General features: G+C 37.3%; 1 protein-coding gene across 1 annotated transcript; it reads right to left on the bottom strand.

Moving 5' to 3' along the window:
* Positions 1-9,117: 9,117 nt before the first annotated feature.
* Positions 9,118-11,861, bottom strand: LOC112750468 (probable indole-3-acetic acid-amido synthetase GH3.1). The gene is made up of 3 exons (XM_025799198.3): positions 11,314-11,861; positions 10,937-11,038; positions 9,118-10,726 (listed from the first exon to the last, which is right to left on the bottom strand). The coding sequence occupies exons 1-3, from the start codon at positions 11,631-11,633 to the stop codon at positions 9,355-9,357; spliced, it is 1,794 nt and encodes a 597-aa protein (XP_025654983.1). The 5' UTR covers positions 11,634-11,861; the 3' UTR covers positions 9,118-9,354.
* Between the last annotated feature and the right edge of the window lie 1,463 nt (positions 11,862-13,324).

Below are 13,324 nucleotides of genomic sequence, written 5' to 3'. Positions count from 1 at the left end.
CCTTATGGTAGTATTGAATTGCTGGACGAAGTAACAAAGAGTCAATTCACAGCAAATGGTCACAGAGCAAAGCTGTACTTAGGAGGACAGTGGGACAAGGAAAAAGAGGCTCAGAGCCTACAACACTCTTAAAAAGAATGAAGAGTGTCAAGCTAGTGACATTAAAAGAGCGCTTGTTGGGAGGCAACCCAACCTGAGGTAGTTTTCTTTTCATAGCCCTTTTCAATAAAAATGTTGAATAATTGGTATGTATTGCAAGGAGCTAAGTTTGGTGTTGCACACCAAAACAATTTAAGGGAGAATGAAGGATTCTAAGTTTGGTGTTCCACCAAAACCTCATTTAAAAGCACATTCTCACCTCCTGCACAATACTAGCTCTAAGCAATCAAACAGATTATTCAACTACTTAACTGCTTTCTAATTTTAACTCCATAACCTTTAGCAAGGACACAAGATTTTACATATAATTAACCTGTTGAATCAGAGGAAGTGACAAGGAATTAAGTTTGGTGTTCCCACACCAAATTAAATCCAAAAGCCACACTCAATTCATACATACTAACCAGTCACTTAAGGGCTTGAGAAGCAAGCAACTTTTGAGAATTGTGCAGGGAACTAACCACCAATTGAAGACATCATACACCACAACTCAAAAGGGGAACAACAGAAGGAAGAACAAAAAGAACTACAAACCAATAGGTTGTATCTATACTTAACTCTTGCGGTTGAGAAATGCTTCGATTTATGACTTGCTAACGTGTTCATCTAGTATAGGCAAAAATCACTCTTTAAAATAAGTAAGCTAGTCTAAGTGTGTGCTTGTGTGTTCACCTTCATTTAACTAAAAGCATGCTTTGTCCCCTGCATCTTTAATTTAATAAAAGAAATGTTTGGAATGTGAAATGAGATAGTTCTTTGTTAGCTGGAAGTACAATAAAAGTAAGTGGTGGTATGTATGTGTGATTGTATGATAGCTCACTTTTAGTGAATAAAAGAACTAGACTGTCTCCTTTTAAGTAGAAGGTAGCTCACTGTCTACGAATCTCAATAAAATAAAAGTCCTAGGTTAAAAAGAAAAACAAAAAGAGAAAAGAAAAAGCCAAAAATGGCAACAGAAGAAAAGAAAAATAAAAAGAAACAAATCCAGACACCAATAGCTTGAATCTTAGAATATATGCATGTGGTGTCTTTGTACTAGGATCTGCTTGGATTATTAAGTTCTTTGGAGTGCATCAACACTTGGTGCCTTGGGTTAACTAACCCGGGATCATCAACTGAAAGTCCACTATCAAGAGCAACCTAACTACAAGGCATTTAGTAACCCAAAGAGGTGCTGGGCATCAATGTTCTAAGAAGGAATGTGAGCCAAGTGTCTATAGTGAATAATGTGTCAAGCATAAAGAAAGAAAAGAGCTTGTTACACATGACACTGAACTAAAGCTTATAGAAAAAAAATATAATAGTCAAGGACAAAGGAATAATGAAAGGTCATAGCAGTGTGTTTCTTGATGCTTGAAGGAGACTTTCTAGGCCTAAATGTCAATAAGAAGTGAATATTTACATATCTACATAGAATCCCATGAGCTACCAATAATACTCTGCTAGCATGAACATCTTCTTCCATTTCATTCTTTCTTCTCAATAATCCTTTTCTTGCTTGGGGACAAGCAAGCTTTAAGTTTGGTGTTGTGATGACAAGTCATCTTAGCCTAGTTTCACTAGTCTTTTTCTTTTGTTTTCAATGGATTTTATGCACTTTCTTGAGCCATAAGTAAGCCAATTGGGTAGAATTTCATGTTTCCTTTGATTCAATCAACCATGGATAAATTAATGCAATTTCATGAGATTTTGTGCTATAACTATCATATATTATGAAAGAATAACAATCTCATGATTTTGAGCATAGCTTTGAGGTCTTTGATTAATTGATGATAGGTGAAAAGAGCTTTGAAGAAGGTTGAAGAAAGAAGGAATGGCAAAGAGCAAGAGAGAACAAAAAGCTTGAGCCAAAGCTTGCCTCAAACTTTAGCTCAAACTTTTGGAGGAGCTTGACTACACCCTGGAAGGAGCAAAAGCTTGCGCCAACGTTTGACCTCAAGCTTTTAGGAAAACATTGGCGCCACAACAAACACACCCTGGAGGGAGCAAAAGCTTGCGCCAACGTTTGACCTCAAGCTTTTAGGCAAACGTTAGCGCCACAACAAACACACCCAGGAGAGCAAAAGCTTGCGCCAACGTTTGACCTCAAGCTTTTAGGCAAACGTTGGCGCCACAACAAACACACCCAGGAGAGCAAAAGCTTGCGCCAACGTTTGACCTCAAGCTTTTAGGCAAACGTTGGCCAAGAGGCATGCTAGGGAGGATCCATGTTTGGCTCAAAGTTTGACCTCAAACTTTGGCTCAAACGTGGATGACAGCAAGGAAGGCTAGCTGATATGAAAAGCTTGAGTAAAAGTTTGCCTCAAACTTTTACTCAAGCTTTAATGGTTCATGGCCCGGTTCACAAGTGGGTTTCTCTCCAACTCCAAGAGCAATCAACAGAGGCTTTTGTCAACCCAATTCCATCAAGAGCAAAGGCCCAATTCAAGGCTTGAAGATCATTTGAAGAGAGTGTATAAATAGCTTAGAATTTAAGTTTTTGGGGAGCTTTTCCGTTTTAGTTTTTGCTGAGTGATTTTGGGAGAGCTTTTGGGTAGGAGTTATTTGGAGATTCTGAGTCTTGGGGAAGGAGAATTGAATTCTCTTCCTCTTAGTTTTCTTATTTTTAGTTTCATTTACACTCGTCTTGAATCTTGGGTGTTAGAGAATTGAAGGAATTCTGTTTCAATCTCACCCTGAGATCTCTCTGTTTCATTTACTGCACTTTTTGAGAAATCTATATTTGCATTCCTTTCTTCTACTGCTTGATCTTTACTCTTCTTGCAATTGAATTCTGAATTTGGATCTAGGAAGGCATTGAGATCTAGACTTGGTTATCTAGTCTCTTGGGTCCTGAGATCTGGAGTTTTCATTTTAATTTCTCTGTTGAATACGTCTCCAAGTTCATTTACATTTCCAGTTGAGATCCGTTTCATTTTAATTCCTTCTCTACTTTTCTGTTTATCGCAATTTACTTTTCCTTGTTTGATTTCTACAAATCCAATTCCCAATTCCTGTTATAATTCAAGCCATTTACATTTCTTGCACTTTAAGATTCTGCAATTTACATTTCTTGCGTTCTAAGTTTCTGCCATTTAATTTCTTGTTCTTTAAGATTCAGCACTTTCATTTTCTGTTCTCTTTACTTTACTGCAATTATCCCTCTCCCTTTAATTTTCATGCAATTTAAATTTCAGTTAATTACAAATCACTCAACCAAATCTTGATTCGCTTGACTAAATCAACCACTAAACTAAAATTGCTCAATCCTTCAATCCCTGTGGGATCGACCTCACTCCCGTGAGTTTTATTACTTGATGCGACCCGGTTCACTTGCCGGTTAGATTTGTGTGTTTGGAATTCGTTTTCCAAAAAATCCCATCAATGCTCACCCCACCTCGAATTAGAATGAGTCCTCCAGGGTGTCTTGTGTGCATCACCATGAAAGTTGTGTTGGAACGAACTTGAAGTGTTATTCATGTATTGCACCTGCTCAGGGCTTTGTTGCTCATAATTGAATGTCCCAAAACTTTCTTCAGATTGGTTCCACCCATGTGAAGTTTGAGATTGGCGTTGTGTGTTTACTGCAGCACTTTGGAGGCTATCAATCCTTTTAGCCATTTGCTCAAATTGTTGTTGGATTTGCTGCTGCATTATCTTGTGTTGAGCTAGGATTGTATCTACTCCTTCCAACTCTAGCACTCCTTTCCTTTGTGATGGTTGGCGTTGTCTCTGATGGCCAAAGAAGTATTGATTGTTTGCCACCATATCAATGAGGTTTTGGGCCTCCTCTACTGTCTTCATCAATTGTAAAGAACCTCCTGCTGAATGATCTAGTGCTTCTTGAGCCTTCATAGTCAAACCTTCATAGAAGTTTTGAAGGATGTCCCATTCATTAAACATCTCAGGGGAACATTTTCTAATCAGAGTCTTGTACCTCTCCCATGCCTCATAGAGATATTCTACATCCATTTGTGTGAAGGTTTGGACCTCTGTCTTGAGCTTGATGATCCTTTGAGGTGGGTAAAACTTGGCTAGGAATTTATTCACTAAATCCTCCCAGCTAGTGATGCTTCCTTGAGGGAAGGCTTCAAGCCATTGAGCAGCTTTGTCCCTCAATGAGAATGGGAACAGTAGCAATTTATATGTCTCTGGATGCACACCATTAGATTTCACAGTATCACAAATTCTCAAGAAAGTAGAGAGATGCTGGTTTGGATCCTCCAAAGGACTTCCTCCGTATGAGCAATTGTTTTACACCAATGTGATAATTTGGGGCTTCAATTCAAAGTTATTTGCATCGACATTTGTGGTAAGGATACTACTCCCACAATGCCTTGGATTAGCAAATGTATATGAAGCCAATACTCTCCTTTGGAGCTGACCGTTATCGTTGGCCACTCCCACTTGTGGATTTGTTGGATTTCCTCCATTTCTTGGTTCTCTTTTCAACCTCCAAAGTGTTTCAGGATCAAAAGGTGTGGATTCATTGCTTCTTCCTCCTGACATAAACACAGAACCAGAAACCAGAATTAAACACTCTCTTGCTAGAGTGAAGTTAGTGTTAACTTAAGCAAAAATTCAAATAGTTAGTATGCTTAGTAAAAAGAAAAAGATAAAGTGCTTAATTTAGACCACCACCTTACTTAACCATTGTCAATCTAATCAGTCCCCGGCAACGGCACCAAAAACTTGATGTGTGGAAAACGATCCAACACAAAACTCACCGGCAAGTGTACCGGGTCGCATCAAGTAATAATAACTCACGTGAATGAGGTCGATCCCACAGGGATTGAAGGATTGAGCAATTTTAGTTAGGTGATTGATTTATTCAAGCGAACAAGAGTTGATTTGAGTGATTTATATCCAACAGAAGCTAAATTGCATGAAATTTAAAGGGAGAGGGATAATTGACAAGAAATTAAAGTGTAGAAGAATTAAAAGAGCTGAAGCTTAAAGTGCAAGTAATGTAAATTGTAGAAACTTAAATTGCAAGAAATGTAAATAACTGAAACTTAAAATGCAAGAGATGTAAATGACTTGAATAATAAAAGGATTTGGGGACTGAGAGTGCAGAAATTAAACAATCACAAGTAAATTGCAACAAGCAGATGAGTAGAAGATGAATTGAATTGAAGTAGATCTCAAACCGAAAGGTAAATTTTCTTGTATAAACATTCAGCAGATGAACTAAATGGAAATGAGAGATCTCAGGGGTCAAGAGACTAGAGAACTAAGTCTATATTTCACTACCTTCTTTGATCCAATCTAGAAGACAATGTAAAGAGAATTGAAGATGAAAATCAGTAAAGAAGAACACAAATTCTTGAATTGTGCAGTAAATTGAACAAAGAGATCTTAAGAGGAGAGTGAGACAGAATTTCCTCAATTATTCACACTTAAGACTCAAATAAAGCTTTGCAGAAAAGAAAACAAGAAAACCCAGAGGAAGAGAACTCAATTCTCCTCCCAATTCTCTAAGATCCAAAATCAAAGTAAAAACTCTCAAAATTACAAGTGAAAATTCTAAAAGAAGAAAAAGGTCCTTTCTAAATCAAACTAGCTTCTATTTATACACTTCCTTCTAATGATCATTAAGCCTTGAATTTGGGCCCTTGGCCTTGATGGAATTGGGTTGAAGATAGCCTCCGTTGATTGCTCTTCGTCTTGAGAAGAAATCCGTTTGCACTATGGACTTTGGGATCATTCACGTTTGAGTCAACGTTTGAGGCAAACGTTGACTCAAACGTCTTCGTGTAATGGCATTATGAAGAACGGTTGTTGCTGTCACTCATGTTTGAGTTCACGTTTGAGGTCAAACGTGAGCTCAAACGTGATCCTCTCCAAGGTAATTTTCAGCCAACGTTTGACCTCACGTTTGAGGCAAACATTGGCGCAAACGTGGCTTCTCTCCAGGGTACTCCTTAAGCCAACGTTTGACCTCACGTTTGAGGCAAACGTTGGCGCAAATGTTAGCTCCTCCCAGGGTTCTTCTTAAGCCAACGTTTGACCTCACGTTTGAGGCAAACGTTGGCGCAAACGTTAGCTCCTCCCAGGGTTCTTCTTAAGCCAACGTTTGACCTCATGTTTGAGGCAAACGTTGGCGCAAACGTGAGCTTCCTCCAGGGTGGCTTTGCTGTTATCCATGTTTGAGTTCACATTTGAGGCAAATGTGAACTCAAACGTGATCTTCTCAATGATGCCTTCATTTCCATTAATGCCATCCCCTTTCTTCAACCTTCCTCCAAGCCTTTTGATCACCTATCATCAATTAACAAATGCATCAAAGTCATGCTAAAATCATGAGACTTCTTCTTATCCTTGACATATAAGCAATTATAGCACAAAACCTCATGAAAATGCATCAATTTACTCATGGTTGATTGAATCCAAGTACACATGAATTTCTACCGAAATGGCTTACTTGTAACTCAAGAAAATGTATAAAACCTATTAAAAACAAAGAAAAAAGACTAGTAAAACTAGGCTAAGATGCCCTGGCATCAGATGTTATGAGTTCAATAAAGCTTAACGAAAAAAGATTAAAAATCATAAAAGATAATAACTTAAGACATTACCGAAACAAAGAATTGAATTCCGAAAACAACTATGTGATAACGTTTAAAAATATTATAAAAGAAAATGAAAATTGATGAAAGTAGGTCCACACTCATTGACTTAAGTTTAAGAGGGTCTTCACAAGTTGTCCTCTCGACCTGGTACCAACGAGATAAGAACTTGGATCCTCATCAACCTTTGAGCACAAAATCTCTATCTTAGATCCGAATAGTACATAGTTAAATGATAAACCACTATTTTATGATTATTTTGTATTGAATTGAGTGGATTTTATCAACTATTCTCCCACTTATTCATGTAAATTGCATGTTTTTAAGTTTCCTCCCTAATTTTGTGCTATGATTGAAAACATGCTTTCTAGGCCTTAAAATCGCTAATTCTTAATCCTCTTTTATTACCATTCGATGCCATGATATGTGTGTTAAGTGATTTCAGGATTTATAGGGCAGGAATGGCTCAGAGGATGGAAAGGAAGCATGCAAAAGTGGAAGGAACATAAGAAATTGAAGGTTTGAGAAGCTGGAACTGACGCGCGCGTGTGGCTGAAGCGCACGCGTGATCATACCATCTTGCAACCGACACGTACGTATGGCTGACGCATACACGTGACGAGCGTCACATGCTGCAATTAACAGAATTCGCTGGGGCAATTTCTGGGCTGCTTTTGATCCAGTTTCAGGCCCAAAAATGAAGACAAGAGGCTGGGGAGTGGAGTTGGACATTCATTCACTTTTCATTCATTCACACTTTAGGTTTTAGATGTAGATTTCTAGAGAGAGAGGCTCTTTTCTTTCTCTAGGTTTTAGGATTTTCAGTCTTATTTCTTCTTAACTTCATAATTTTATCTTGCTTTAATTTAATTTTCTTCTACCTTTTATTGTTCTAGTATCTTAGTTTATCTTCTCTTGTTGATTTCTTTATTTTTCCAATTTAGTTTATGAACTCTTCTTGTTAGATTCAATTTCCTTTTAATGCAATTTGAGGTATTTCATGTTTATTGCTTCTTTCTTTAATTGTTAGTTATTGATTCCTTGCATTTGTTAATCTTAGATTTTACTATTTCTTTCTACTTTTCTATACTTTTATTTTGTGCCTTCCAAGTGTTTGATAAAATGCTTGGTTGAATTTTAAAATAGACTTTTGTGTTCTTGACTTGGATTGAGTAATTCGGAGACTCTTGAATTGTCAAAATTCTTTTGTTGATTGGTAATTGAAAGTTGTTAGTTGGCTTGAGCCTCACTAAATCTAGTCTTTGATTAGGACTTGTAAACTTAAGTCGATTTTGCTCGCTTGACTTTCCTTCATTTGTTAGAGGATAACTAAGTGAAAGCGATTTACACCTACCATCACAATTGATGATGATAATGAGGATAGGAATTCCACTTTTCAATCTTTGCTAGGACCTTTCTTAGTTGTTAGTTTATTTTTCTCGCAATTTATATTTTCTTGTTATCAAACCCAAAACCCAAAAATATACAAAACCATAACGAATAAGAAGTACACTTCCTTGGAATTCCTTTGAGAGATGACCCAAGGTTTGAATATTTCGGTTATTTTGTTGGATTTGTACCTGTGACAAACAATTTAAATGTTGACCGAGGATTGCTTGTCGGTTTAGAACTATACTTGCAATGAAGTTATTTTGAGAAATTCTCTACCGACGAAAATCCCCCGTCATTAAACAAAAATAAGTGCAGATATACACAAGATATATTATTTGTGGTATCAACAATTACATTTTGTCTTTCTACATGTAAAATTACATTCCAACATAAGTTGGTTATATGGTGATTAGGGATCGTTCATTTTGTCTGATTTTGTTTGTTTGGCACAGACTTGGTATGGGGCTCTAGTTTGTCTTTTCAGTGGAGGAGTTATATCTTTTTGGTGTTGATGTTTAAAAATGTTGATGTTGGAGCCTTTTTGTGTTAGAGTCTTTAGTTTATATTTTGTTTGGATTTGGTTTTGAAGCTTTGTCCATCTCCTACTGATTAAGTGATCCGAGACCTGCTCTTATCTAAAAAAACATTTCCAACATAACTTATTTGAATATCACAATACTCTATGGTTAACTTTTTAGACATTACTGAAAAAAATTTCAAGAATCTTGTATTAGGAATGAGAATTGTATGCATGCACTTAATAACTTAAAGGTATAATTCTTAGAAATGGTAATGGCTACTCGAGAAGTGGAATGGTGGTGAAAACTTAGAGATTAGGAGTGAAATGGGGCAAAAGTTGTGATTGAGATTTGGAATTAGATTACGTTAGAATGAATAATTTGAAAACTTTTTAAAGTTTTTAAAGGAGTCAATGAAATTTAGTATTTTGAAAAAAGATCCAACCCAAGCCGCATCTTTTGGCCATTTGAATTTCAGACAAGTCTGTTTGGTACAGTAGTAAAAAAGAACGAAAGTCACATCCTCTTAACAAGTTAATTCAACCAAAATACACAATTACCTGGCCAAGAGACGTTCCAGTACAACATCTCCCATTGAACTCTCACCAGGTCCTAGGTCTAAACTTACAACTTCAAAAGATTAAATTAAAAAATTAAATTAAATTAACAAAAATCTACATCTACATGATTAGACATTAGACTTAAACTCACTAGGCCCCAATTACAAATTCACTTAATCACCTTCTCCTTTGAGGAGACCAATGTGGCAAACGTTGGCTAAAATGCACGGACACAACCCTTGAGTCCAATAGCTCCATTATGGGGGTAAAATTAACACACCTTGGAACCTTATACTGATTAATAGAAGCACCCCTTGAAATAGCATAATCCATAAGCTCCTCAAAAGTCCCACTCTTCACAACTCTTATCTCCAAAGGCCCGATTGAATGGTCAGCAACCCTGCATTGTCTATATACCGAGTTAAGTGATTCCTCCATCTCCAAGCAGCACCGATTCAGCACCTCGTGACTCGGCAAGTTGGCAGAGTCGTCCTTCGTCAGAAGCTCCCAATATATCACGTAGTGACCCGGTATAGTTTTTGTGTCCGCATAACTTGTGTACTCGACAACGCTTGTCTTGAACTCGGCCAAAAGTTTGGAGGCATTTTCCACTGCACGCTGCAGTTCTGACTCGTCCGTCTTGTCCGAATCGATGCTTAACAGCACGTTCTTACGACGGACAAAGTGGAACTGCGGCGCAGAGTTGTGGAACCCAGTGACTCTGAGGATGTCACCGACACGGTAGCGGTTGAGGCCAGCATAGGTGGTGATCACAAGCTCATATTCCTTTCCCACTTCCACGTCAGCAAGGTCAACCAGTTTCGGCGGGACCGAGCTGTCTACCCTGCTGGACTCGTGAGGAAGGAATTCAAAGTAGGCCATGTTTGGCATGATTGTGTAGGAAACCTCGGAGGGTTTGCACATGGGATTAAGGTTTAGCCCGAAGTAGCACTCCGAGGAAGCGTACATGGTGCATGCAAGTGGCAACCCACCACTGTAGTAGTTTAGTGTTGGAATGTATTGGGCCATTGCACCTGTTACAATAACATCCAAATATTTTGTGTTGGGCCAAATTCTTGTGATGATTCCCTCCCAATTTTCTTTGGAGCATTCTTGTTCAACAAATTCGGCCAGTTTCGGGTCGGGTTTCATCACCTGGCACATGTAATCTCGAATTGCAGGGTCGGTGACCCGGGAATTCAAGGATCCGGCAGAGATGTCATGGGCCAATTCTGGCCAATTGAGCTGGAGGAAACGGATTGCACGGAGGAGGCCAGAGGCAAAGACAGCACCAAGTCGGAGGACGTGGTTGCGTTCGATGAGGCCGCAAAGCATTTGGGTGTACATGCTCTGGAATGAGTCCGGGCAGAGAATGGCTTCGTTGGGGCTGGTGTAAACGTTGTACGGGTCATAGGGTCGGGTCTTGAAATGGTCACTTTTGTAATAACTTGTGAGAACCGGGCGAGCCAGTAACCCACTTGGTGTCCTTGTTTCGGATTTCACAAATAAAAAGTACAACCCCTTCCCCTTGTCCAAATCTGGCACATACCTGTTCAATAAGGGAATAAAAAAGATTAATTTTCCAAACGTGGTTAAGAGAGAGTTAAATGAAATATTTTTAACTTTGATGATAGTTAAATTTGGCGGTTTGCTAAGATTCTACGACAATGCAGAGCCACCGATTAGGGAGCAGCCAGGGGAAAAAAAGGAAGAGAATACTAAATAATTGTTGCGGCAATTATTTCGAGGTAGCACTTACAGGTTCATAACTGGCATGAGGAGGCTGTATAGAAGTTGGCGACGATCCAGCTCTTCCTTAATTGTTGGCATCAGTTTCCTCTCACCAGCTGAAGTCCCTGAACTGCAGATTCAGATTTCCAAATTGGCTTTAGTTTTATGTTTTAATAAATTCAAACAAATCGAAATAATTAAAGGAATAATTAAGCTTGTTCATTTGTGCGACTCAAATAATTGCAGTACGAACACTAATTTTTGGCTATCTTATGAATAGGATTAGAAGGTTTGTGAAAATGCATTTAAAAGTTTCTCAATTCTTTCTTGAGGCAACGTTTAATCACTTAAGAAGCTCAATAAGTCGCAAGAAGGAATAAGATATGGTGTGATTTAGCAACTAACCTGGTGAGGAATTCAGAGATGGGATGTGAAGACAAGATTGCAGAGCGGTCGCCATTGGCGATGCGCTGAATCTCGGGTTGAACATCCTCGTAGGTGATCACCGGAACCTTGGACTTGAAGGTTTTGCGGTCGGTGGCGCCGCCGAGCTTGAAGCGCTTGAGGTACTCTGTCTCGGCGTTGCGGCTCAGAATCTCCGCCAACACCCTCTCTTGGACGGCGTCGGCGTTTCGCGTCATCTCTTCGATGAACTGCAGCGCTTTCGCGTCCTTCTCGCACGCAGGGGGACCCAAAGGAGATGATAGAGCGGAATCCACAGCCATGATCGACCTTAATTTATATAAGAAAATTAAAGTGTGTTGTTTGCTTTGAAGAGTGAAATAATAAAGTTAGTTGGAGAAAAGAAAGTGAGAGAAAATGTAGAGAGAGTATCTGCAGTTAGTTCTGCACAATTGAGTTGGGGATCTTTCTAATTTTTTTTTTTTCTCTCTCTCTGGGAATGAAATGAGAGCGTGTGGTGTGTTGTGACTTGTGGGAGAGGAAGTTACCATGGAGAGGTTTATATAGAGAAGGGTTGGGAGAATAGGGGATGCCATGTCATCAAAGTATGACCATAGAAAAGGGGCTGGTTTCTGTGTGGTTCTGTGTTAGTATTCTAAGGATTGTTTATTAAAAATGAAAAATAAAAATTATCGAGTACTAGTTTTATCGAAAAAGAGTGAAATTATTATTTTTCTATAGGGTTGATTTTGTGATGTGTGTGATAGTATTCTAGAGGGATTTAACTACATTTTAAAAATATAATAATAAAAATTTTTTTATATTCTTTTTATGTATTTAATACATTAAAAACGTAAAAAACTTAATTAGTTTCATTTTATTTTTTATTTTAGTCTTATTTTAAGTTTTTGTATTAAAGATCACTTGATATTATCAATTAAAAAAAAATAGAATTATTATTCTCTCGTATATTAATCAATAATCATTATCATTTCCCTCGTATATGTTTTATAAGTTAATATATAGCATAAAATTTACACTATATAAATATGATTTTAATCATTTTATATGGCAATGAATACTAACTAAACTCCATAATAATGTAATAATTATTTGTTGACGTCATTACAATGAAAAGATTTTTTTTTGATGGAGTGGAGGTCTAAAGGTCCAACAGAAACATAAAATTAGCTAATTCAAATTCTAGAAAAAACCATTCTTTTGCTATCAGCATTTAAGAAAGGAACAAAAAAGGAAGAAGAGATATTGAAGCAGTGTATTTTTATCGACAAAATTTGAGCATGTTTAGCCAAAACATCTGAGATAAAATTTGTCTCTCGAAGTAAATGATAGATGACACAATTAACCATTTTTAATTGAAGATTCTTGATTGCATGAATTAGGGCTGAGCTGCTATGGAAGGGGTTGGACTCGTTCTACAGGAGCTGGGCAGCGCACGCGGAGTTAGACTCGACCTTTACCTTATCAATTTTCAAATTGATCACCAATTGAAAGCCATTGTAGACACATTTTAGAGAAATCCGTCTCGGACATATTTATATCCAAGACTTTCTAGTCACCAAACAAAATATCCAAGACTTTTTCTAGTCTCTCTTTATATATAAGGTTAACTATATATTCAATTGTAAAATTATTTTAATAAATTAAATTCTAATCAGTGAAGTATGGATATTTTTTTAATTTGTCGTGTTCCTGTATTAGACACATTTTAGAGATGACACTTATGGACACTTATTGTCTTATTCGACACGCGTGTTTTCTGTATCCAACCGTATCTTATTAAAAAAATAAAAAATTCTTTTCCGAACACGTTTGGACACACTTAAATACTATCACATATTAACATGTTCAGGTTTATTCTTAACATGTATTCTTAAAATGAGTTTAGAAATAATATATATTTTTAATTATTAAAATAAAAATATTTTATATAATTAAAAATAATTAAAATAATTAAAATTTTAATTTATATTTTAATATCAATAAAATATCA

Source organism: Arachis hypogaea, chromosome 15, assembly GCF_003086295.3.
Source record: "Arachis hypogaea cultivar Tifrunner chromosome 15, arahy.Tifrunner.gnm2.J5K5, whole genome shotgun sequence".
NCBI lineage: Eukaryota > Viridiplantae > Streptophyta > Magnoliopsida > Fabales > Fabaceae > Arachis > Arachis hypogaea.
This window is presented reverse-complemented; position numbering and strand designations above follow the sequence as displayed.